At 40.6% G+C, this 24,434-nt stretch overlaps 2 protein-coding genes across 6 annotated transcripts in view; one reads left to right on the top strand and one right to left on the bottom strand.

The window, feature by feature from the left end:
• SPAG6 (sperm associated antigen 6) overlaps positions 1 to 16,584 on the bottom strand; it is a 161,758-nt gene extending 145,174 nt beyond the window's left edge. The window contains exons 1-2 of the mRNA XM_056519273.1: positions 16,330 to 16,584; positions 9,899 to 9,994 (exon numbers count right to left, since the gene is read on the bottom strand). Coding sequence (XP_056375248.1) covers positions 9,899 to 9,994; positions 16,330 to 16,354 — 121 coding nt within the window. The 5' untranslated portion in view covers positions 16,355 to 16,584. The remainder of the gene's footprint in view (positions 1 to 9,898; positions 9,995 to 16,329) is intronic.
• An 88-nt stretch (positions 16,585 to 16,672) lies between these two features.
• LOC130273075 (uncharacterized) overlaps positions 16,673 to 24,434 on the top strand; it is a 99,580-nt gene continuing 91,818 nt past the window's right edge. For 3 of the 5 annotated variants that reach the window (XM_056519276.1, XM_056519278.1, XM_056519275.1), the window contains exons 1-2: positions 16,718 to 16,814; positions 20,493 to 20,516. The gene's annotated coding sequence lies outside the window, so the exon portion shown is untranslated. Of the gene's footprint in view, positions 16,815 to 20,492; positions 20,517 to 24,434 lie in introns of all 5 variants that reach the window. The other 2 variants (XM_056519277.1, XM_056519279.1) reach the window with 1 other exon arrangement.

The following is a 24,434-nucleotide window of genomic DNA, read 5'->3' as shown; positions in this document are numbered from 1 at the left end:
GGATTTACAGCGTATTTTACACTGCAAGTCAGCTGGTGAAGGCCCTGCTCTATGCTGGGTTTACATGTGCCTGTTCGTAGCGGTAATATGCCGCTACCAGCAGACACACTGCGATGTGCGAGTCGCAGTATACTCACAAATCGCAGGAGCTCTCTGCCTAGCTCAGAGCAGGGAGAGCGGCTGCGATGTGCGAGTATGCTGTGCACATCGCTGCACTGTGTCTGCTGGTAGTGGCGTATTGCTGCTACCAGCAGGTACATGTAAAGCCAGCATAGAGCGAGGCCTTCACCAGCTAAATACGCTGCAAAAATCCGCGTGTGTGAACGTACCCTAAAGAGGTTATCAAGATTTGAAAAACTTAGCTGCTTTCTTAAAAAACAAGGCCACTCTTGTCCTAAGGTTGTATTTGGTTTTACAACTTGGCTCAATTCACTTTATTAGAACTGAGCTGCAATATCACACATAGCCTGAGGGCAAAAGAGGCACTTTTCCTGGAAGAATGCAGCTATGTTTTTTGAATCTTGGATAACCACTTTAAGCTGATCATAGGCTGGGCCACTGCTAGGATTCGAATAACCAGTGGGAGAACAACAGTAGAATTCCCCTGATGCACTGGGAACAATAACACAATGCACATTAAAACCAATGGGATTTCCCACATAATGTACAGAAAGGCTAGGTCCTCCAGGTATAGATGTGTAGCTCTTCTCTGCTGTGGCTTATTGATTGAGCTTCTAAATGGCTCTTCCATGGCTGGGTTCACACGTAGCATTTTGGTCATCAGAATTTTTAGCCAAAACTAGGAGTGATAAGACACAAAGAAAAACTTCATTGGAAAGATTTGTAAAATTTTTTTGTGTTTTGTTGTAGAACTGGCCAAGATATTACATGTGAACCCAGTGTTGGGGTTTCTTAAACCAGGCAGCTCCCATCGATTTATGAAACCTGAGGGACATGAATGTATTATACAAATTAGCCTTAAGGGTTCGTTCACACGCTAGTAACTAGCAGCGGATTTTCCGCTCCGGGAAACCCGCTGCGAGTTACGCTACCATTCATTTGAATGGGTCCACAGACAGTCCGCAAATCTGACACTATCGCGGCCTGTCTGTGGACCCATTTAAATCAATGGTAGCATAACTCCCGGAAAATTCACTGCTAGTTACTAGCGTGTGAACGCACCCTAAAAAAGGAAAAATACGGTAAGTATAATGTGGTTGGAGCTATAGGTCATTTCCAGAGAAAAGCCCTTAAAGTGCATTGCTTTTTCAACCTGATGTTTTTGTTACAACAATTCAAAATGTTTTCAAAGTGAAAGCTTTTTATAAAATAACATTGTATCACTGCAGGAAATAGAAAAAGAGTAAACGGCAATTTAGTGCAAGAGACAAACAAACCTTTGAGCAACTGTAAGACTACAGAGTTACATACATTGCATTAATCTATATATAGCTCCGACCTACACTGCAAACAAGAATGAATAATGGAATGAATAACAAATTGTATCAGAGAATAATATTGCAATTATTTTACAGAGGAGCTAAACATTAGAGGGATTTTCCAATTAAACACATTTTAAATAAATTAACATATTAGTGGCAAATAAAGTTATTTTGTCACCTGTGGTCTGTCATTCTTTCCTTCTGCTTTTGAGGCTGTCTGCTCTGTTGTCGCCACGAGCTCAACTTCCTTTCTAGTGCATATCCTGTAATAGACATTCTGTTCTGCACTCTAGCTGGGAATTCAGCCAACTCTATTACTTTTGCCACTACATCTGCTTAACTATAACCCCACACACTATACCCCTAAAGGAGCCTCCCACATGGTAGGTGGGAGATAAAATTTGTTGAATTCACAGCTAGAGTATACAGCTGGAACAGGAAGTATGTTACAGGATGTACACTAGACAAGAAGTTGGGCTAATGAAGACAACAAAGCAGGCAGCTTGCTGTGGAAAGTATGAAAGCCCACAGAAAGGTAGTAAAATAACTTCATTTACCACTATATGACCACTTTGTAAAGTGTTGACATTTGCTCCGAACCTTTGTAACCCCCCCCCCCAATCCTGAGAATAAAGGTCCATAGCACTGCATCCTATTCCCTTGTACTACAATGCACCAAGAAATCCACTGTGCAAGGAAGCATGGCCCCATTCAGGTAAATGGTGTCCACAGCAATTTCCTGCAACACCAGGTGGGAAGAAGTGGTGCTGTGCAGCGAAGCACTACACCGGCACTGCCACACTTTCATTTTCAAGATCTTTGGGGTCCTAGAAAGGATATGATAGGAATCCCCCATTAACCAGAAACAAGGATATTTGCAGTAAAACTGTTAATTGTAATAGTTTGCATGATTCTCATTTAGAAACCTGGCTGCCTATGAAAACAACCCAAATGAATAAAAAATCTCTGATGAATCAGTCACCATATGTTGTTCTTTACCCCTCTGAATTAAAGTTACAATATGATGACTAACAGGTTAACAACAGCGGGAGTAAATCTAGTCCAGTCTCCAGCTCCGCCGGTGTTACCTGTCACTTCATTGGACCTAGAACTCAATAAAACCTCATGAACAAATATGAGCTTTAGCTATACTGTTTTTGCTCATAAAAAGATCACAAAGAAGTCAGCTTATCAGCAGCAGCTGTGTCGCTATATACAAGAAGGTGGCAGCCGACTTGTGCAATGATTTACCCGTAGAAGCACAGGTCATTCTAGTTTAGGCCCCACAACTAATGTAGAAAGTAATCCAAATCATTGCAGTGGGTGGATGTGCTTAATACAGCTGAGGCTTCACATTGAGAACCAGTGCCCTCATTCTCTCCCTTAAAGGAGTAGTGCAGTGAAATATAACTTATCCCCTATCCAAAAGGATAGGCGATAAGATATAGATCGCAGGGGTCCGAACGTTGGGACCCCCGCGATCTCCTGAACAGGGCCCTGGCAGTCTGCCGGAAGCGCCCGTTCGAACCCCGCAGGAAGCCCCAGCCAACACGTCCCCTCAATGTATCTCTATGGGACACATGGAGGGGGGGTGTCAGCCTCCGTTCTGTGCGGGGGTAGGAACGGGCACTTCAGGCAGACTGCCGGGGCCCTGTTCAGGAGATGGTGGGGGTCCCAGCGGTCGGACTCCCCCCACGATCTATAACTTATCGCGTATACATTGGAGAGGGGATAAGTTATATTTCACTACAGAACTCCTTTAAAGCGGAGTTTAAGGCATTCCGAACCCTGCTCTGTGCCGACAAGAGGAAAGAACCCTAAAAACAGCTTTCTACAGATGGGTGAACATTCCTTTTGGAGGAGAATCTATTTTGGCAAATAAGTCAAGTCATGTTTTAACTTACACAGTAACCACCTATAAGTGGCACTAGAGGGACAGTTTTCTTCCTTCTGAAGTAAAGGTAATTTGTATACTTTTTTTCCCCAGGGAGCATTACCTGCAAGTGTCCATACTCCAGCTGGGTCACTTCAATAAGAAACAGTACCTCCCCTTTCTGCACCACCACCCCCCCCAAAAAAAATAAAAAATAAAAAATCTCATTGGCGGATATGCACGCACAACTCTTAGTACAATTACTTATAAATGTGTGCCTAAAACTCCCTATTTTTGAGAAAAAAAACAAAAAAAAAACACCATAAATAAGTTGTGTGGAAACCTTAGCTAAAGGGGATTTCAAAATAAATAATAGTTTTTAAAAAAATTAAAAAGTCTAATCACTCGGCATTTCACCAATGATTCTGGTTCCCCATTGGAAGAGCTGCAGTGACTCTACGTACATGATGCACATGCCGTGTGCAATGACTGGTACAATGTATATAATGTCACTACTGCCAGGGAGATTTTAATTGTTTATTTTATGTTTATTTTTATTTATTTTTAGGATGTTTATTTTATCCCGGGTCCACGCATGTGTAAATGTATTAAAAATTATTTTGTCAACCGTAGAAAAGAGCGTAACATGAAAACAATTAAAGAGCTTATCTAAGACATAATTGAATAAACCAGCACAATCACAGAAAGGTACAGACTGCATTGATAATCCATTGAGGACACTACATCTGTGCATTCTACGCTAATTCAGTTTTCTCTCCCAGCAGCATCGTGGTGCTTAAATCAGCCGGGGACCTTGGATTGAGACGCATTTTCAAACCCCAATGATTGACTTGCAGTGATTTGGATTTGGTGGCCATAAATCAAGTTTACGGGGCATTAACCGCTTTAATGGTAATCAAGTGGAAGACACATTACAAAAGGCCTATAATGACGGAGTCGCTAATCAAAGAGAAATCACCAGCCAGCCTTACACTCTTTACCACTAATACGTATGGAAGCCATGTGCAAGGTTATTAATCCAATTTCTGTTTAAATATAATAGAGTCTGGAAGATCCCAAGTGATCGACCTCAACAAGATGAAACTGAGATTTTTATTATTTAAAAAAATATATAAATTATTTTATTATTATTAATAATAATAATAATAATAAAACTAGTTTTGGGGGGGGAAATAAAATAAATTTAGAACAAAAATATTAATCTAATTGATATGGTCATATTTCTGATGTTTTAGTCTAGAAAAAAAATAATATTTATTTTATATAGGGCAAACATATTCCACAGGATTTTATTTTTTTTTTTAACTCCAACAATGCATATACAAAACAGAAATAATAATTTGACCGATTCAAACAAGAGCAGTAAGGGCCATACAATTTATGAGAAAAAAACGACAGAATAGAAGTATTTAATAAATTATGACAAATTTGAATCATTTATTTCAATGTGAGTTTCCATGAAAGATTGCTCTAAAAAAAAGTAACATCTTTTTTTGTGTTTTTTTTGTGTATTTTTCTTTGTTATTTTTACGCTGTTTTGAGCAATTCCCACTGAAGTCAGTGGGAGCTGAAAAACTTGCTTTTTGGAGGTGTCTTTGAAACTTTGTCCATGTGACCATACCCTCTGCCCACTGCATTTGTAGTGGCGGCTGACTTCTGCGCCGGATTTTCCACCGCAGATCCCATTGAGGTACCTAAAATCTTAGGCGGATTTTCCGATTTGGAAATTCTGCTGCAAGGGTACATTCAGACGAGCGGATCCACAGCATATTTTACGCTGCGGATCCGCCGCCAAAGGACAGCTACAGGGTGCCTTTAGATGTGCCTACTCGGAGCGGCACTACTCCGCTACAAGCAGACACACTGCTGCGATGTGCGAGTCGCCGCGCATGCGCGGTGTACTCGCACACATCCCGGCCGCTCCCCCTTCTCCCTGAGCTAGGCCGAGAGCAGCAGCAATGTGCGAGTATAGTGCGCATGCACGCGGCAACTCGCACATCGCAGTGTGTCTGCTCCTAGCGGCATATTGCCACTTCAAGCAGGCACATCTGAAGGCACCCTGTAGTGGTCCTTCAGCAGCGGATCCGCAGCGGAAAATACACTGTGGATCCGCTCGTCTGAACGTACCCTAAGACAGCATAAACTTAGACTAGACAGACTAAGAATACACAATATTTATCACAGTGACTCAGGTTGTTTCCAAACCTCAGCCCTCCAGATAGAACTCCTAGTTGGCTGTTCGGGCATGCTGGAAGTGGAAGTTTTTCAACATCTGGAGGGACGCAGTTTATGCCAAAAATACATATCAAAACTCAGGGCATTATTGCTGCAGGGCAGCACATTAAAGCCACACATCTTTTTCAACAAGGCCATGCCCACGTCCCAAAAAGCCACAGCCCTTATCAGACGAAGTACAAAAGTGTCTAAAACACACACACACAAAAAATCATGTAAAAGTTTTTTGCACAGTTTTATTTAGTTTGATTTCTTTTATATATCAACTGGCTCCAGAAAGTTAAACAGATTTGTAAATTACTTTTACTATTAAAAAAAAAAATCTTAATCCTTTCAATAATTATCAGCTGCTGAAGTTGAGTTGTTGTTTTCTGTCTGGCAACAGTGCTCTCTGCTGACATCTCCGCTTGTCTCAGGAACTGCACAGAGTAGAAGAGGTTTGCTATGGGGATTTGCTTCTAAACTGGGCGGTTTCCAAGACACGTGTCATCAGAGAGCACTTAGACAGAAAAAGAAAAAAAAACTCAACTTCAGCAGCTCATAAGTACTGAAAGGATTAAGATTTTTTTAATAGAAGTAATTTACAAAATCTGTTTAACTTTCTGGAGCCAGTTGATATATAAAAAAATTTTTTTCCTGGATAACCCCTTTAAAGATTTTGATGGATCCACAGAAACATTGGTCTATATCAGTGTTTCCCAACCAGGGTGCCTCCAGGTGTTTCAAAACTACAACTCCCAGCATGCCTGGACAGCCGTTGGCTGTCCAGGCATGCTGGGAGTTGTAGTTTTGCAACATCTGGAGGCCCCCTGGTTGGGAGACACTGGTCTATATGGTACCCGTTTCAAAATGCAATGATGATTCAGAAGAAAGTATATAGCTTTAATGTGCTGCATAGAAAATTAGAAGACGACAGGCCGTAACAAACTTGAGTAATTCCAATCCTTGAGAAAATCCAAAAATGACTGACAGAACACAACAATGATAATAAGCTTTCCAGCAGACTCTACATATACATCTTTATAGTGTGTTTTATACAGAACTCCTGCTGCCGAGACTTAAGAGAAGGCGAGTAGAAAAGGGCATCTGTTAAGGGCAAAAGCCAGCAGGAGCCCAGGTGTTCCCAGCTAGGAAATCGAATTAATGGCTTCTATGAGATAAAGCACAAATAGGGAGACTTTTAAATGTGGAAATACTGGAGAAAAAAAACAAAAAACATTTGGAACCAACATCATGGGGGGGAATTCACTATTGTTTGCCGAGTGTCCGACATGCCGACTGCATTGTGAGAAGTGTATTTTTTTTATTATTATCATGTTTTGTTTACTATTCTGGTGAACTATGGTTAGTAAATCCCTCCACAGATGCAAACACATAGTAATTTACTCTTCTGCTTTTCTGTGCAGTTTCTGTGCCAGAAATGAGTCTTCATGTCATTAGCAAATTAATTGAAAAAAAAATAAATAAATAAATTTAAAAAAAAACATACCCCCATGCAACCACACCTCCCTTTTATTGAGGCCACTCCCTCTTTTTGGCCAAAAGCATGGGGGAAAAAATAGCAGAAAATGTGGCAGAAGTTCTACAAGGCCCCGTTCACACGTTGGAATTTCCGAGCGGAATCCAGCAGAAAGACTCCGCTAGAAAAATCTGTTGCAGCAAAGTCCCATGGTTTTCAATGGGATACTGCTGCACCGTGCACACGGCCGAAATCCTGATTCCGGCCTATGCAGAAAGAATTGACGTGTCAGTTTTTTAAAGGGTACCTCTCATGATTTTGTTAAATTTTATAATTCTCCCAGTTCACTGCCCCCTTCATGATAAACCACCCCCTGCCTTTATTTTTATTATTTGTTAGTTTTCTACCTTGATATTGCTCTGTATTTTCTGCTCAGTCAGATTCACAGACTGGGAAGGGGCGTTCCCCAACAGGCTGTGACATCATCTGAAGCCATACAGGGGAGAACTTCCTCCCTCACTCTGCTACACACAGTCCAGAGCAGTTCAGTGTGAGATGAGCTATGATTGGATAAGGCTGCTCACACCCCCGCCCCCTCAGCATTTCCTGATTTTGGACTTCTGATAGGCCAGCAGGAATCCAAAGTCTGTGCAAAAGATGGGGGGAAATGTGCTCTGGACAAGTAGGGAGACACCTAGTGGCAGCTTTTTTAAACACAAATAAAACTTCATTTTTACAAAAGTACATTAGAAAGATTTTTTCTTTACCATAAGGAGTGCCCATTTAAGCAACATCTGCTTGGAAATGCAGTTTATAGATTCCTTAACAGTCCTAGAGCCAGCATGTTCTGCTGTCACCCACTGTTTGTAGGATGTCTGTCTGGAAACATTCTGAGCGGTCATTCCGCAAAAATTCCACCATGGGAACATGGTTTTAGTCATTTTTTGAGGCAAATTGCATCAAAATTCTGGCGCACTTGCAATAGCAAATATGGGCCTATGTTTATAAATTTTTCCAGAAACTTCCACCACACAGATTACAGAGGGTGTACAACCTCTTGTGGTATAAAGTGTGGCTGAGTTTTTTTTTTTGCAAAACTTTTCATAATAAAAAAGAAGCAGTAATCTAACCAAGATACAGCTTACAGTCAGTGCACTGCATTCCCCAACAGGTACGTACTGTAGATCATATGACACAGGATACACTGTTTTTTTTAGACTGATGTAATATGTACTCTTACTAAATGAGCCCCATAAAGATCAATAAAGAGCATTACAAACAACTACAGAACTTTAGGGCTGTGTGTGCTATATTCCTCTAACATTGCATGTCGTCATTTGAAGAACTAAACCTGGATATACAGGTTGGGAAGAGATATGCAACTCAACCCACATCCCTTTCTTCTGACACTTATGAAAAATTTCTAAACACCATAAAAATAGGGCACGCAGCCCGAGTCTTGTTCTTTCCAAAGAAATTAGACCAGATGACGTGCGTACTGATAAATAGGCCACCTAAATGTTAAACATTGTAATTTACCCACTTTATGAACCACATATCTAGGTATGCAGGTCACTCTATGGACTAACTATGTACAACTGGCATATATAAAGGTCAACTGTGTGGTTTGTTCATAGAGTAAGTATGTCCTTTGATTAGAAATTTTTGAAATTAAACCCATATACTAGTCCTGAAATGAGGTATATATATATTATCTATGTTTCCTTTATGACACCTGGAACATCAGAAAAAAAAAAAAAAAAAAAAAACAACTAAGTGCTCTAGGTCACTCAGTCAGTCATGATAAGTCATCCAATGTAAGGCCCATTTTATATGGTTAAAAGACAATTCCCTATTCCTTAACTAAGAAGTAAAAGCTAAATCAATAATAATGATTGTAGGATTGAATTTGTGGATTAAAATCACATCTACCTATTTCAATGAATTATTTACTGAATCACTGACATCTCTTCTTTTTATGATATAAAGTGCAGACTGTAAGGCTAGCTTTCCACAAAGGTTTTTTTTTTTTTTTTTTTTTGGATTGGGGGGGGGGGGGAGGGATATCTGACACTGAAGTTTTTGAGCCAAAGTCAGAAATGGATCCAGTAGGAAGGAGAAGACCTACCTTTATATTCCCCATTCCGTTTGGATACACCTCTGGCTTTGGCTCAAAAACTGCAGTGGCAGTTTTCAAAAAGTAAAAAATAAATAAAACCACTGTGTGGGAACCTAGGTTGACACAGAAAGTGTTAGGCTGGGTTTACAGTGTGTATTTTCACGTGTTTCTAATGTGTAAGAAAAATTAATCTGCTAAATTGTGTCCACATTTTTACATTAATGTGTTGTAAGTCTATGCTGTTGTCTGTGCATACAATATGTAAAAATACGGATGCTTTTTTTAAAATAATTTTTTCTTTTTAACAGCCGCATAAATAAGTGACATGTCACTTATTTACGTAGCCGTAAAAAATGCACATATGTTGTGTGCACAGACAGCACAGAGGACAGAGCCAGAAGCAGACAGCTCCATACATTGCTTGGTGTCCATGCAAGTATCAAGAGAAGCCCATGCAAGGCAGACATTGTGGGAAAGTTTAGATTCAGGACATTATGGTTTCTTACTAATGTAAACATTTCCTTTGGGCTATGTTCACACAGTGTATTTTCAGGCATATTTTGTTTATTATAAAAAATAAATGCATCTGTAAAACCGTGGAAAATTTGCATCCATTTTTGCTAAATTTACGTGCTCATAGGTACGTGGTCACCTATGGACACAATAACCCAACAGATCAGAAAATATCCTAGATCATAATATGGCGAGATAAAAGGCTGGTACAACATCCAGTATGTAAACTCTGTTACCTGCATTTTGGAGCGTTTCAATGTTCTGGGGACGCGTGGCAAGCTCTGCAACAGTCTGAACAAACTGAGTCCGCGCTCTCTGGTACTGCTCAAACACTAGATGGAAAAGATAAAGACGGGTTCCAAAAAAATCATCACTGTACAAGAGATTACAGACTATTTTAAAATACAAATTGTAAACATGAAAGATAAGATGACACTAGAGACTAAAGGCTCCAGATGCATAACCAGATACTATGTCTCACATCTCGCTACAGCTATAGAAAAAACATGGAGCCAAAAGGAGAGGTTACCTGTTAATAAACAGCTAAAGGGAATTTTTTAACTATTTTTACTGTAATTACGGTATCTTTACGTGAAAACACTACAATAAAAATTGGGCTCCCAATTATCGCAAGAACAGGGGTCACGTGACATCCATACATCCATATAGCAACCCAAAGTGGTCAGAAGAAATTAAGAAAGGTAGGAGAAAAATAGAGGGATTAATACACGTTCACTTAGTTCTGTAAATCCCATAGGGGGGTATTTATCAATTTTGCTTGTTGAAAGTTTCTTTTTACCCTTTATTTTTTCACTTTCTTTTCTGTGAACATGCACCAAATTTATCATTTGGTGCAAGTTGTTAGTAATTTTGGCTCAAATGTTGAAATCAGCTGTTCACAGCGCCATTTACACAGAACTTACCACCACAGAGGACGCGTATTTTACCCTGTAGAGCAGCCATTTCGGAGTCCCTCCTGCAGTATATCAGCAAGTGAAAGGAGTTATTTTCTTTTGTGGGGTTTATAGCCACCATGTGAAATGGATTTTATTTTCAACTTGAGATTTTTTTTTTTTTTTGGTTACTTTAGTGCAGTGGTCTTCAACCTGCGGACCTCCAGATGTTGCAAAACTACAATTCCGGGCATGCTGGGAGTTGTAGTTTTGCAACATCTGGAGTTCCGCAGGTTGGAGACCACTGCTTTAGTGCTTACCTTTCCTGAACCTGTGTGGCCATGTCCAATGCTGGCTCAACGGAGGGTGAAGGTTCCTCAGAGACAACTATGTCGCAGGATAGTATTGAGCAGCCCTTTTAAATGTATTTGACGCCTTTACATTTTCTGACATTGCTAAGTGTGTTTTCCAAGTGCAAAATTTCTTGGCGGTGATTTGCGCCAAAGATCGATTGGTGCAAATGATGAATTACTGACTAAAGTTGAAATCACACACAGGACCATGTGATTTTGAGAAAGTTGTAAAAATGACAGTGGAGAAGATGCGCCAAACTTTGGTGCAAAAATACACCGCGCCAAAGTACTGCACCAAACACACATAAATCCTTTGATAAATACCCCCCATAGACTATATTGAATAAAGCAGTGTATATATATTTGCCATTCACTATTATTTGGTACATATCCTACAGATACACCATAATTATTTATGTACCCCATAATAGTCAAAACACATACATATGTAGGGTTAGCAAAAAGGGAACAGATGGTAGCATGTTTAATCACAGGACTACGATGGGTTATTTGAAGTCTGTTACCATGGAGACACAATATGCCTTCAGAGGAGCTGTTTACGCAAAACGTTGGGAGCTTTTTAAGACTTTGCAAAGTTGCTTAATTTTGTTATTTTAGATGCACTGAAGAATAAAAGGTACCGTATATAGTTGTACAAAAATGTAAAACATCCAGCAATTTGTTTTCTCAATTGCCATTTTCCTATGTACCTGAACTTTTGCATTTATTCATTGGATTATTCATCTATTATTAAGCCCTCTAGTCCTGTGAATGATTTATTGTAAGCTCTTGGGGTCAGGGCTGTCGCGCTTTGCTCTTATTGTATTTTGTTGTTTATCACAACAACCGATCCCTGATCATATTATGTAACAGATTATTGGTTGTTACAAAGATTTTGCGCCAATTAAATAAACATTATAATATGTAGTAATGAGTGAAACATCTGTTTACAAATATGCATCACTTGATACTACTTGATTCTTTTTCCCTCATTTTTAGGAGCCCAAACACAGAGACATTGGGACCATGTTGAAGCGTCAGACTTTTCAGATTCTCCGACAGCAGCGTCCCATTGAATTCCACGGGATTCTGCTGCACTGTGCTCATGGCAGAATTTCCGTGCCAGATGTTTGCAGACACGGAGAAAAAAAAATCAGTTCTCCGCGTCCGCAGGAAGAATGAACATGTTCATTCTTTCTGCAGACTCTGCATCGAATGCATAGCCATCTATGAGATAGCGCATTCCTGTGCAGTGTCGGCACATTCCGTAGTGTGAACATAGCCTAAAAAAGAGCAGTCCTTGCTCTAGTGCAGTGGTACCGTATATACTCAAGTATAAGCAGAGGTTTCCAGCACGATTTTTCGTGCTGAACACACTGCCCTCATCTTATACTCGAGTGAACTCTCCGGCTGTCATCCCTTCTCAGTGGTCTTCAACCTGCAGACCTCCAGATGTTGCAAAACTACAACTCCCAGCATGCCCGGACAGCCGATGGCTGTCCGGGCATGCTGGGAGTTGTAGTTTTGCAACATCTGGAGGTCCGCAGGTTGAAGACCACTGCAGCCTTTGTCATCATCCAGACGCCCCCCCCCCCCCCCCTTTAGTTTTCTACTCGCCTCCCCTCGGTGGGAAGGAAGGGTGAGCTGGTCCGGGCCATCTATGCTGCAGGGACCGTCCGGTGGGGAGGGTTAGTGGTTCCGGGTCCATCTTCACAGGGGGGGCCTCTCTTCTCTGCTCCGGGCCGGCCCAGGACTAGTTACGTTGCCTTGACGACGACACACACGGACGACCCTGTGCATCATCGTCAAGGCAACGTCACTAGTCCGGGCACGGGCCGGAGTGGAGAAGAGGGCTCCCCCCCAGTGAAGATGGACAGCCCGGAACCACTAACCCTCCCCACCGGACGGTCCCTGCAGCATAGATGGCCTGGACTAGCTCACCCTTCCTTCCCACCGAGGGGAGGAGAGTAGAAAACTAAAGGGGGGGTCTGGATGATGACGAAGGGCGCAGTGGTTTTCAACCTGTGGACCTCCAGATGTTTCAAAACTACAACTCCCAGCATGCCCGGACAGCCGATGGCTGTACGGGTATGCTGGGAGTTGTAGTTTTGCAACATCTGGAGGTCCGCAGGTTGAAGCCCACTAGATCATTGACAGGCGGTGATGATGAAGGGGGGGGGGGGATGATGACAGGGGGATGAAGGGGGGGTGTGGGATGATGACAGGGGGATGATGACAGGCGGTGATGATGAAGGGGGGGTGGATGATGACAGGCGGTGATGATGAAGGGGGGGTGGATGATGACAGGCGGTGAGGATGAAGGGTGGGGGGATGATGACAGGGTGATGATGACAGGGGGTGTTAATGATGGGAGTCTGGATGATGACATGGGGGGGGGATGATGTATTTCACACCCTAGGCTTATAGTCGAGTCAATACATTTTCCTGGCTTTTTGGGCTGAAATTAGGGGCCTCGGCTTATACTCGAGTATACACGGTATCTCTGCAGTGGCTGTCTGAGCATGCTGGAAGTTGTAGGTTTGCAACATCTGGAGGGCGGCAGTTTGAAGACCACTGGTCTACTGGACATGTATAACACGGTCCCCCATTTACTAAAATACCCAATATGTAATATTATGAATAAATATATTGTCAGAAGAAGCTTTCCCTGAAAATAACAGATGATTACCGGGGATTAGAACAAATAAATGCACCACAACAAGCTGACCATCAGGCAAACTTCCATTAACAAAAAACTATGCCCCAGATTTATTAAAGTAAAACTGTCAGCCTGTTCACCCACAGTAAAATACACTGGGTTATAGTGAGGGTAAACAGGAGTCAGAAGATGGGTCACTTACCAAAATCTGTTCTGTAGGTCCACAGATATGTCCCCTATAAACTCCTCTTATTTAATCCCTGCCGCTCGATTTTCATATGCATATTCTGTATCTCCACGTCCTAGTGACTCCCTTTGCTGATCACATGCGCGCTCTGCTTTTTGCATAGAGCTCATGCGCTGACTGAGCGCTAAAGTGACCAGCGACGGGAGTCACTAGTACGTGGAGACACAGAATATGCATATTTAAACTACAACAAAAACGTGGTCTCAAATGGCTGGAGGTGCTCAACCCCAAATGCAGTTGTACAATTGTGCGTATATACTGGGGGAGCAGATCCTGCCCTTGTAGTCCGTTGCTAGGGGCGATCCCCAGCATAAAAATGCATACAATGGAGGATGCCTGCAACAGACTACAAGTGCCACAATAGAATCCTACACCAGATAAACGGTGTGGATGTGTAACAATTAGAATAATACAGGAATTTAGGTGCACTACTGTGGTAGATGTATACAATGACATTGGCTAATCCCTCAACACTGATGTTAAAATTGAGACATTTGCCAGTATATCCTTATATGAAGGACAAACCTGAGCCCGCACACCAATGCCAAGGTTTCTCAAGTGGTGCAAGACCTAACACTAACCTAGCTGTGCGTGATAAGCAAAACCAGGGGCCAGTGGGCAAATATGTATATGTACATAGAGCCGGCGGCGCCCCGCCTCTTGTGCGCAATTCAGGGAATAAATAAGAGGATCTTATAGGCGACATATCTCTGGACCTACAGAACGGATTTGGGTAAGTGACTCATCGTCTGACTCCTGTTCACCGAGTATTGGGTTTAGTGTGAGTGAACAGGCTGACAGTTATGCTTTAATCGTCTGAGACATAAACTGGTGCGATTTTCCAAAAGCAACCAATCACAGATCAGCTTTCAAATTACCAAAGCTCATTATGATAGGAAGGCTGAGCTGTGATAGGTGGGTAATGTTTAAAAGGGTACTCCGCCCCTAAACATCTTACCCACTAAAGGATAGGGGATAAGATGTCTGATCGCAGGGGTCCTGCCACTGGGGAACCCCGCAATCTCTGCTGCAGCACCCCCATTACTCAGCTGCACAAAGCGAGGATTGCTCTGTGGCTGATTATGGGCAATGCAGGGGACGGAGTATCGTGACATCATGGTTTCGCCCCCTCGTGACGTCACACCCCACCCCCTCAATGCAAGTCACGAGGGGGCGAAGCCATGACATCACGTTACTCCGTCCCCTGCATTGCCCATAATCAGCCACAGAGCGATCCTCGCTCTGTGCAGCTGAGAAATGGGAGTGCTGCAGGAGAGATCGCGGGGGTTTTTCAGGTTTTTTGGGGCATTTTATTTTTTTTAATCCATAGATGGATTATGTTGCTACCAATTGATTATAAGGGCTCATTCACACTATGGAATCTCTGCTTGCAGATATTCAGAGCGAAGATTCTGTCTGGAGCGGGCGCCGTAAAAAAAGCCGACGCTAGGACCACTCAGAAATGTATCGTAACAATGGACAGGACTGCGCACTTCCGAGCAGACTCTGACGATAGAATGAACATGTTCATTCTTTCGACAGTGTCTGGGGTTGGAAATTCTGTAGTGTATATGGTGCAGCAGAACAACGGGGGAGATTTATGAAAACCTGTGTAGAGGAAGAATGGTGCAGTTGCTCATAGCAACCAATCAGATCGCTTCATTTTTTTTAAAAAGGCCTCTGAAAAATGAAAGATGACATGGGCAACTGCACCATTCTTCTTCTACACAGGTTTTGATAAAACTTCCCCAATAGGAGGTATCGGCACCATATTTTCCAAGCAGAATTAGGCTAAATGAGTTCTAATGGGTCTGCAGCAAATCCGCAGATTATTGGCTGTGTAAATTCTGCTTGCAGAAAACCCACAGGTGAATATGCATGTATGAACCTACCCTGTACTCCAGTGTTTCCCAACCAGGGTGCCTCCAGCTGTTGCAAAACTACAACTCCCAGCATACCCGGACAGCCAGCGGCTGTCCGGGTATGCTGAGAGTTGTAGTTTTGCAACAGCTGGAGGCACCCTGGTTGGGAAACACTGCTGTACTCCATTACAGTCTATTTAATTTAGCTTCATGACAAAAAGTAAAACAACTGAGTTTTTTTTGTATGCCCAAAAGAAATGTATACGGTCATATGGTCACTTTTTTTATTTGTTTTTCTAGAAAAACATAAATAAGTTAAATGGAAAGGAAAGGTTGATTAAAAAAATAAAATAAAATAAAAGTTGCTAAGAATGTTACAGTCCAATCAAAATCACTTACGTACGATGTCATCTGACAATATTGGGGGAGATGTATTAACACCTGCAATGGTGCAATGGTGCAGTTGCCCATAGCAACCGATCAGATAGCTTCTTTCTTTTTTGTAAAAAGCGAGCTGATTGGTTGCTATGGGCAACTGCTTTACTTTTCCTATAAACAGGTTTAGTGCTGCTCCCCCATTATAGCTGATAAGTGTGACATTATATCTGGAGATATTACTAAACACTGGTTATTAAGAATGTATCAGTGATTACCTTGCAGGACTTGCCGCTGGCTCATGGCTGGACGTGTATCTCGGGCTGTGCTCGCTGTCTGGAGATGTTGTCTGTCTCCAGGATGCCTCTCAGTTTGCTCCTAACAATGTACGGTCTCCATGGATACACCAGCGGAAGAGGACGCTCCCAAACCTCCTGCATTTTCAGGGGGGGAGAGAAACGACACGTGTAGCCCAGGCCTTCCTGACGTCAACTCAGTTAGAAGTTCTCGCTTCCCCCCTACGCTGAGCATCGTGATGGACTCTTCCCGAGCGTCTTGCCCAGGAGGGAGGAGGAGGAGGAGGTTGCGTGTCTGTTGCTATGACAACACTATGGCATGTTGAATGTTGGACAGTGAGGTCACGGAGTCGGTGTCGTCACGTGCTGCAAAAAAAAAAAAAAAAAAAAAAAAAAGCGCGTTTTCCCCTGACGGCGGGAAGAAGACAGCTGCGTGACGCAGCAGAAATGAGTGCCAGCTGTATTGTGTGAGGAAATAAGATACTAAAACCGCACACAGTTCACACGAAACACGGCGAATGCGTCTTGTACATACATATATATATATATATATATATATATATATATATATACATACACACGAGTGGCAGCTTATTGTGTGAGGAAGTAAGATACTAAAACTGCACACAGTTCACACGAAACACGGCGAATGCGTCTTGTACATATATATATTATATATATATACATACACACGAGTGGCAGCTTATTGTGTGAGGAAATAAGATACTAAAACCGCACACAGTTCACACAAAACACGGTGAATGATACGTCTTGTACATATATATTTGTATGTCTCTATATATATATATATATATTTATATATATAATATGCCAGCTGTATTGTGTGAGGAAATAAGATACTAAAACTGCACACTGCTTATACGAAACACGGTGAATGTGTCTTGTGCATATACATATATATGTGTGTGTGTATATTTTTATATATATATATATATATACAATACAGCTGCCACTCATATATATATATATATATATATATATATGAGTGGCAGCTGTATTGTGTGAGGAAATAATATACTAAAACTGCACACAGTTCACACGAACACGGCGGATACGTCTTGTGCATATACACATATATAAATATATATATATATATATATATATATAATATGCCAGCTGTATTGTGTGAGGGAATAATATACTAAAACTGCACACAGTTCACACGAAATACGGCGAATGCGTCTTGTGCATATACATATATATGTATATAGATATATATGTATATTTACGAGTGGCAGCTTATTGTGTGAGGAAATAAGACTGCACACAGTTCACACGAAACATGGTGAATTCGTCTTGTGCATATACATATATATATATATATATATATATATATATATATATATATAAATGCCAGCTGTATTGTGTGAGGAAATAAGATACTAAAACTGCACACAGTTCACACGAAATACAGTGAATGAGTCTTGTGCATATACATATATATATGTATATATATATATATATACATATATGTATATATGAGTAGCAGCTGTATTGTGTGAGGAAATAATATACTAAAACTGTACACAGTTCACACGAAACACAGTGAATGAGTCTTGTGCATATACATATATATATATATATATATATATGTGTATATATATATATATATATATATAACAGTAATCCAAGAGAAACAGCACCCCAAAAAAAGAAGAAAAAAGCGGTGCACGCAGAGCCGGACCCTGGTTAATGGTCCTATATGTAATACAAATTAGTAGAAGTCCGCAGCACACAATCCAAATAGATGAAAAAAGTGAAGTTTTATTCCATAAACAGGTGAAAGTTACAGCGACGTTTCAACCAGCTCTCCTGGTCTTTCTCAAGCATGCTTGAGAAAGACCAGGAGAGCTGGTTGAAACGTCGCTGTAACTTTCACCTGTTTATGGAATAAAACTTCACTTTTTTCATCTATTTGGATTGTGTGCTGCGGACTTCTACTAATTTGTATATATATATATATATATATATACATATATGTATATATGAGTGGCAGCTGTATTGTGTGAGGAAATAATATACTAAAACTGCACACAGTTCACACGAAACATGGCGAATGCGTCTTGTACATATACATATATATATATATATATATATATATATATATATAAATGCCAGCTGTATTGTGTGAGGAAGTAAGATACCAAAACCGCACACAGTTCACACGAAACACGGTGAATGCATCTTGTGCATATACACATATATAAATATATATAAATATACATATATATATATATATATATATATGCCAGCTGTATTGTGTGAGGAAATAAGATACTAAAACTGCACACAGTTCACACGAAACATGGCGAATGCGTCTTGCGTGTATATTTATTTATTTATATTACTGAAATAAACAAAAGATTTTGACAGGAATTTTACCTCAAAATCCATATTGAACATGTCACACCCTCCTAACACGTCATTCTTTCTCTATATAAGCAAGGATGTGACATAATTTACGGTAGTTGTTAGGCTGCAATTACACACTGGATTTATCAAACCCACTTTTTTTCATGGAATCCTGATTTTTTTTTTCTACCATAGACTTCTATGTGAGGGGGGGGGGGGGAGCCAAGAGGACTGTGGATTTAACATTGGCATTTTTTTCCAGTGTTTTTCCCCCTAATTCATCTATAGAAATCCTTACAGGGGTACTCCGCTGCTCAGCGTTTGGAACAAACTGTTCCGAACGCTGGAGCCGGCACTGGGAACTCCTGACATCATACCCCGCCCCCTCATGATGTCACACCCTGCCCCCTCAATGCAAGTCTATAGGAGGGGGCATGACAGACATCATGCCCCCTCCCATAGACTTGCATTGAGGGAGCGGGGCATGACATCATGGGGGGGCGGGGCTATGATGTCAGGAGCTCCTGGCTCCAGCGTGCGGAACAAACGCTGAGCAGCGGAGTACCCCTTTAAGTCATTTAATAAATTAATCACATTGTAACGGAAAAATGCAGTGGAAAAAACACCAGAAAAATACCTATTTTTTGGGAGGGGATGGGGGGATACCTCAAAAACTGAACATTGGGAGTAAAAAATAATGTGGAAGTTTTTAGTGGTGTTTTTGTCCTGGCCCAAAATAAAGACGCCTTACAAACATTTTGTGTAATCCCAGCCTTAGGGTAGGTTCACACAGGTGGATTTCATGCAGATTTTCCACAGTGTATTTGCTGCAGAAAATCCACAGCGGATTTGCTACCACTGACTTCAATGGGTCTGCAAAAAAACCTAAAACCTGCCACTATCACGTTTTTATGCTGACCCATTGAAGTCAATGGTAGCAGTATCCGCTGCGGAGATATTCCGGGTATAAATTCCATCTGTAGGGGGTGCCGGTGAAAGGGCCGCTACGAAATGTGCCATCTCCATAGAATGCAATGAATTTCCAAGCGTATTTCGCTAAAAGAATGAACATGTTCATTCCTTTGGCAGAGTATGGGCTGAGTCTGAAATTCCGTAGTGTAAATGGTGCAGCAGAATCCCATTTAGGGTAAGGTCACACAGTGATGCATATTGCTACTGTGCATTTTCCTACCCATTGAAGTCAATGGGTAGAACAATCAGCTGTAACATATAAACAGTAGCAAATACACTGCAAAATACAGCACGTGTGACCTTACCGTAATGAGGCTGCTTCTGTGGAACTTCGGTGTAAAGGAAGGGTGAATGGGCCCTTGCTTTTTCAATGTCAATACGTTGTAATGAGAAAAAAAGAATTCTAGGTATTCCAAGTATTCAGAAAATGTCAGCAATGTACCATGACAGGGATTTACCAAATCCAGTAACTGGATAAACATAGGAAGTGTATCCATGACCACCATGCACTGGTTATTATAAGGCTGCATTCACATGTGGCAGATTTTATTGAAGAAATTCCTACCAGTTGAAAGGAACTTGCATCAACACCATTGGGATGAATGGCAGTGAATTTTCTGTCACGGAAATTCTCTGAAACAAAATCATCACCCCTTAGGTGCCACATAAATTCTTAGAGCCATAATATATTTATGAACAATTACAAGGAAATATGCGCTAATCTTTTTATATTGACCTATATTGTTCAATTAATCCTGATCTGAAATATTTAACAATATATATATATTTTTTCTTAACAGAACGTCATCTCCGAATTGAGCAAGGTAGGAATTATGGTCAAAAGTGTTCATTTTGGCAGCAATTTTTTGAGTTCACACCAAGAATTTGGTCAGTATTTTCTTTTTAATCTAAACCAGAAATTGAAGGTAAGGCTGGGATTAAGCACAATTTTAGTTTTGCTTTTTTTTTTCTTTAACCAGAAAAAAAAAACTCCACGAAAAGCTGTCTCCCTTATTTATTACTCCCAAGATGGCGTTTTTGTGATTTTTTTTTTCCATAAATAGGTGTTGTGTTTTTGGCATTCTATCCTGTATTTATTTTTTTTTTGTTTTGGTTGTTTGTCTTTTACAAAGCATGTGGTTATTTTATCATATGACTCAATTTCTATTGAACGATTGGGAGGAGGGGGTCGGGGTTGGGGGAATGCCATAAAAACACAAACAATAAAAACACATTGGGGCAGCTTTATCAAAACCTGTCTAGAGGAAGAGTGGTGCAGTTGCCCATAGCAACCAATCAGATCGCTTCTTTCATTTTTCACAGGCCTCTTTAAAAATAAAAGAAACGATCTGATTGGTATGGGGAACTGCATCACTCTTCCTTTGCCCAGATTTTGATAAATCTCCCCCATTGGGCCTCATTTACTAGGGCTTTACTAAGTAGATTTTGTAGGTTTTTTGTGTCGCATGTGTCGTGCATCAGAGTTTCTGACACAAATCGAAAAACCCTGCTAACTCTCCACTTTGCTAAGAAACACTACAAAGGGGCGTGACCATCAGGGGAAAGGGGCGTGTATCCAAAAGATGCTACATTTTTGAAAGGAACGTACATATTTACCACTGTTCCCGCTTAAAATGTGCTGGATTTGAGCTCTGGAAAACCCAACAGCTCAGAGTATGTGTAAAAAGAGCTAAACATAGGAATAATCGCCAAGATACAATAGTAAATACCATGGAAAAATACCTGTCAGAAACAAAATCCCACAAAGAAAACTACACTCCGCTCTTAGGGGGAGATTTATCAAAACCTGTGCAGAGTCAAAGTTGTCCAGTTGCCCATAGCAACCAATCAGCTTTCTTCTTACATTCTTAACAAGGCCTGTGAAAAATGAAAGAAGCAAGCTGATTGGTTGCTATGGACAACTGGGCAACTTTGCCTCTGCACAGGTTTTGATAAATCTCCCCCTTAGTAAATGAGGCCCATTGCATTTCTTCCGCTGTTTTTCCTACTGTATAGGTCTAGGGGAGGAAAAACACCAACATTTTGATTTAAAAAAAAACAACATATCCTCAGTATGCTTTGATTCTGGAAAACTGTACCCAAGCCTAAAAATGCTGCAAAAGGGTAAAAAAATTCATGGGATTCTGGCATTTCATATTATTGGCTGCGTTCACATTTTTACCTAAACCAGGGGTGGATTCAAAAAAAAGATACACAACACTGCAGTCTCCAATAGACTGCAATGTGTTCTGCGAGTATTTCCACCTGAAGAATGAGCAATGCCATTCTTCAAGCGAAAATTTTCAAGTAGTTTCCGTTCACAAATTCTGCTTCACAAATACCAAAGAGTGAATTTGTGAACGGAAACCCATTCACTATACTATACATTTTAGTAAGTGGAATTTCTGCCTGCAATTTCAAAGCGGAATTGCTGGTGGAAATTTTGTAGTGTGAACCTATCCTAACAGTCACTGAAATGTTTGCAACAAATCTGCTCAATGGGGGAGATTTGTAATTCAAAGTATACCCTACTCTTTTTTTACCGCTGTTTTTTCTGTCCAACTTCTTCCGTTGCAGCGTGTAATTTATCATAAGTGTGTACTGTAGATGATGAATTCCCCGCTGCTTTGCATGGGCGGGAAAAGCTCTAGCTTACAAGGTTTTGTACGTGTACTTTTTTTTGGTCGACGTACTTTAGCTCCTGGAAATCGGGGTTTGGACAGTTTTTCTAATTCTAAAAGTCGCATATGATAGATAAGGGTGCACTGCATGTCTAAATCGGAAATAGTTGTACTGCTACTCAAAAACTTAGGAAACGTCTACTACAAAAGTCGCACAAATGTCGCTAATATTACATTACTGCGCCATCACAGCGCCAATGATAGATGGAAAATAACGTCTATATTGAATGATAAATCTCCCCCAATGTGAATTGGCTATGTTTACAACTTTTTGTTATCATTATTTTAAACCTTATTTTGACGCACTTTTTCTGTTTACACACATTTTCTCAGTCGTTAACTGCTTAAAATGAAGTTAAAAAACACTATGTGTGAACATAGCCTAAAGCTATGTTTTCACACTGGGGTTTTTAACCTTATTTTCAGCCATTTTTCTATTCACAAACAGTTTTTTCAGCTGTTTATTTGCTTTTGGTCTAAAGTTTTTTCCTCCACTTATGGATCAAAATGAGACAGCAGGCCAAATTTAACAGTCTGTCTGAGACAAACATGTCTAACTTTTGTCTCAGGCAGAAAGCAACCAATCACAACATTAATTCCTCAAACCATGCAGTGAGACATATTTGTCTCAGACAGATAACAATTTAGGCCAATGTGTGAATACAGACTAAGGCATATGTCATCCACAGGAAACGTGGAAAACGCTGCAGTTTTTGTGGCAGTTTTGTAATATATATATATATTTTTTTATAGCCAAAACAGAGGTGGATTAAAAAGAGTAGGACATATAAAGGAAGGTCTTATAATCCTTCTTCCTGCTGGATTCACATCTGGATTTGGCTCAAAGAACTGCATCAAAAACTCCAGTAGTCTTACCACAAATGCTGTGGCTGGAGTCACACATATTTTTTGGTCCGTGTTTGGCCCTCATTTTGATCAGTATTTTGAATCAAAATCAGGAGCGGAACCGGCAGAGAAAAAAAACTATAATAGAAATACGTACAATGTTTCTTTGTTTTTTGACCCACTCTGGATTTGGGTGAAAAATACATTACACAGTTGATACATTCCCCTGTCCAGAAACAATGGACACCGGATGCAATACAACTGATGACAAGTTGTCATCAATTGTGACATCATTTGCGTTGAGATCTAGGTTGAGTTCACCTATGCCCAATGCCGGACATATGTGAACCCTGCCTATTTCTGAACTCAGCCTAAGGGTGAATACCCCCTTTCTTGGGGTAAATTCACATTGGGCAGATTTGTTGCAGAAATGTCCATCACACTTCCATTCATCTGAATAAGGCTTGTAAAAATATTCTTGCTTGCCGCCTAAACAACCTAATTTGAATAATCATAACTAATTGTCAGTCATGGAAATTTCTGCAGCATATCTTCCATATCCAAATCTACCTTTTCAAGTAAATGCTACATTAATAGTGTTTGTTTGACTATTGGGCAAGAAATGTAAATGCACATGTGCATATTCCCCACTAAACAAACTTTGAAATTGCAGGCAGAAATTCCGCTTACTAAAATGTATACTCTTTGGAATTTGTAAAGCGGAATTTGTGAATGGAAAATCTGCTTGAAAATTTCCGCCTGAAGAATGGCGTTGCTAATTTTTCAGGCGGAAATACTCTCGGAACACATTGCAGTCTATTGGAGACTGTAGAGTCCGCGCAGTCCTAGCGCCGACGGAATCTCCAGGCAGAAATTTTCTGCCCGGAGATTCCACAGTGTGAACCTAGCCTAACATGTAACATCTCTAACATGTAACATCACACTATTTACCTCAGTTGATTCATTCACATACTGCAAATTGGCTGCACAAAATTCTGTTCCCATGAATTGATTATTTTGGCAGCAAACACATGCATTCCTGCAGGCCCTATTCATATAAATGGACCAGTTGCAGAATTTCTGCAATAAATCTGCTACATATGAATTTACTCTTAAGGAAAGGACCACTTGAGAAACCCCATTTATTTCTATAGAATGCATAGATCTAAATAAGAAGAAACACTAAGGTTTTTTTTTGTTTTGGTTAATTTTCTT

Source organism: Hyla sarda, chromosome 5 (assembly GCF_029499605.1).
Source record: "Hyla sarda isolate aHylSar1 chromosome 5, aHylSar1.hap1, whole genome shotgun sequence".
In the NCBI taxonomy this organism is placed as follows: domain Eukaryota; kingdom Metazoa; phylum Chordata; class Amphibia; order Anura; family Hylidae; genus Hyla; species Hyla sarda.
This window is presented reverse-complemented; position numbering and strand designations above follow the sequence as displayed.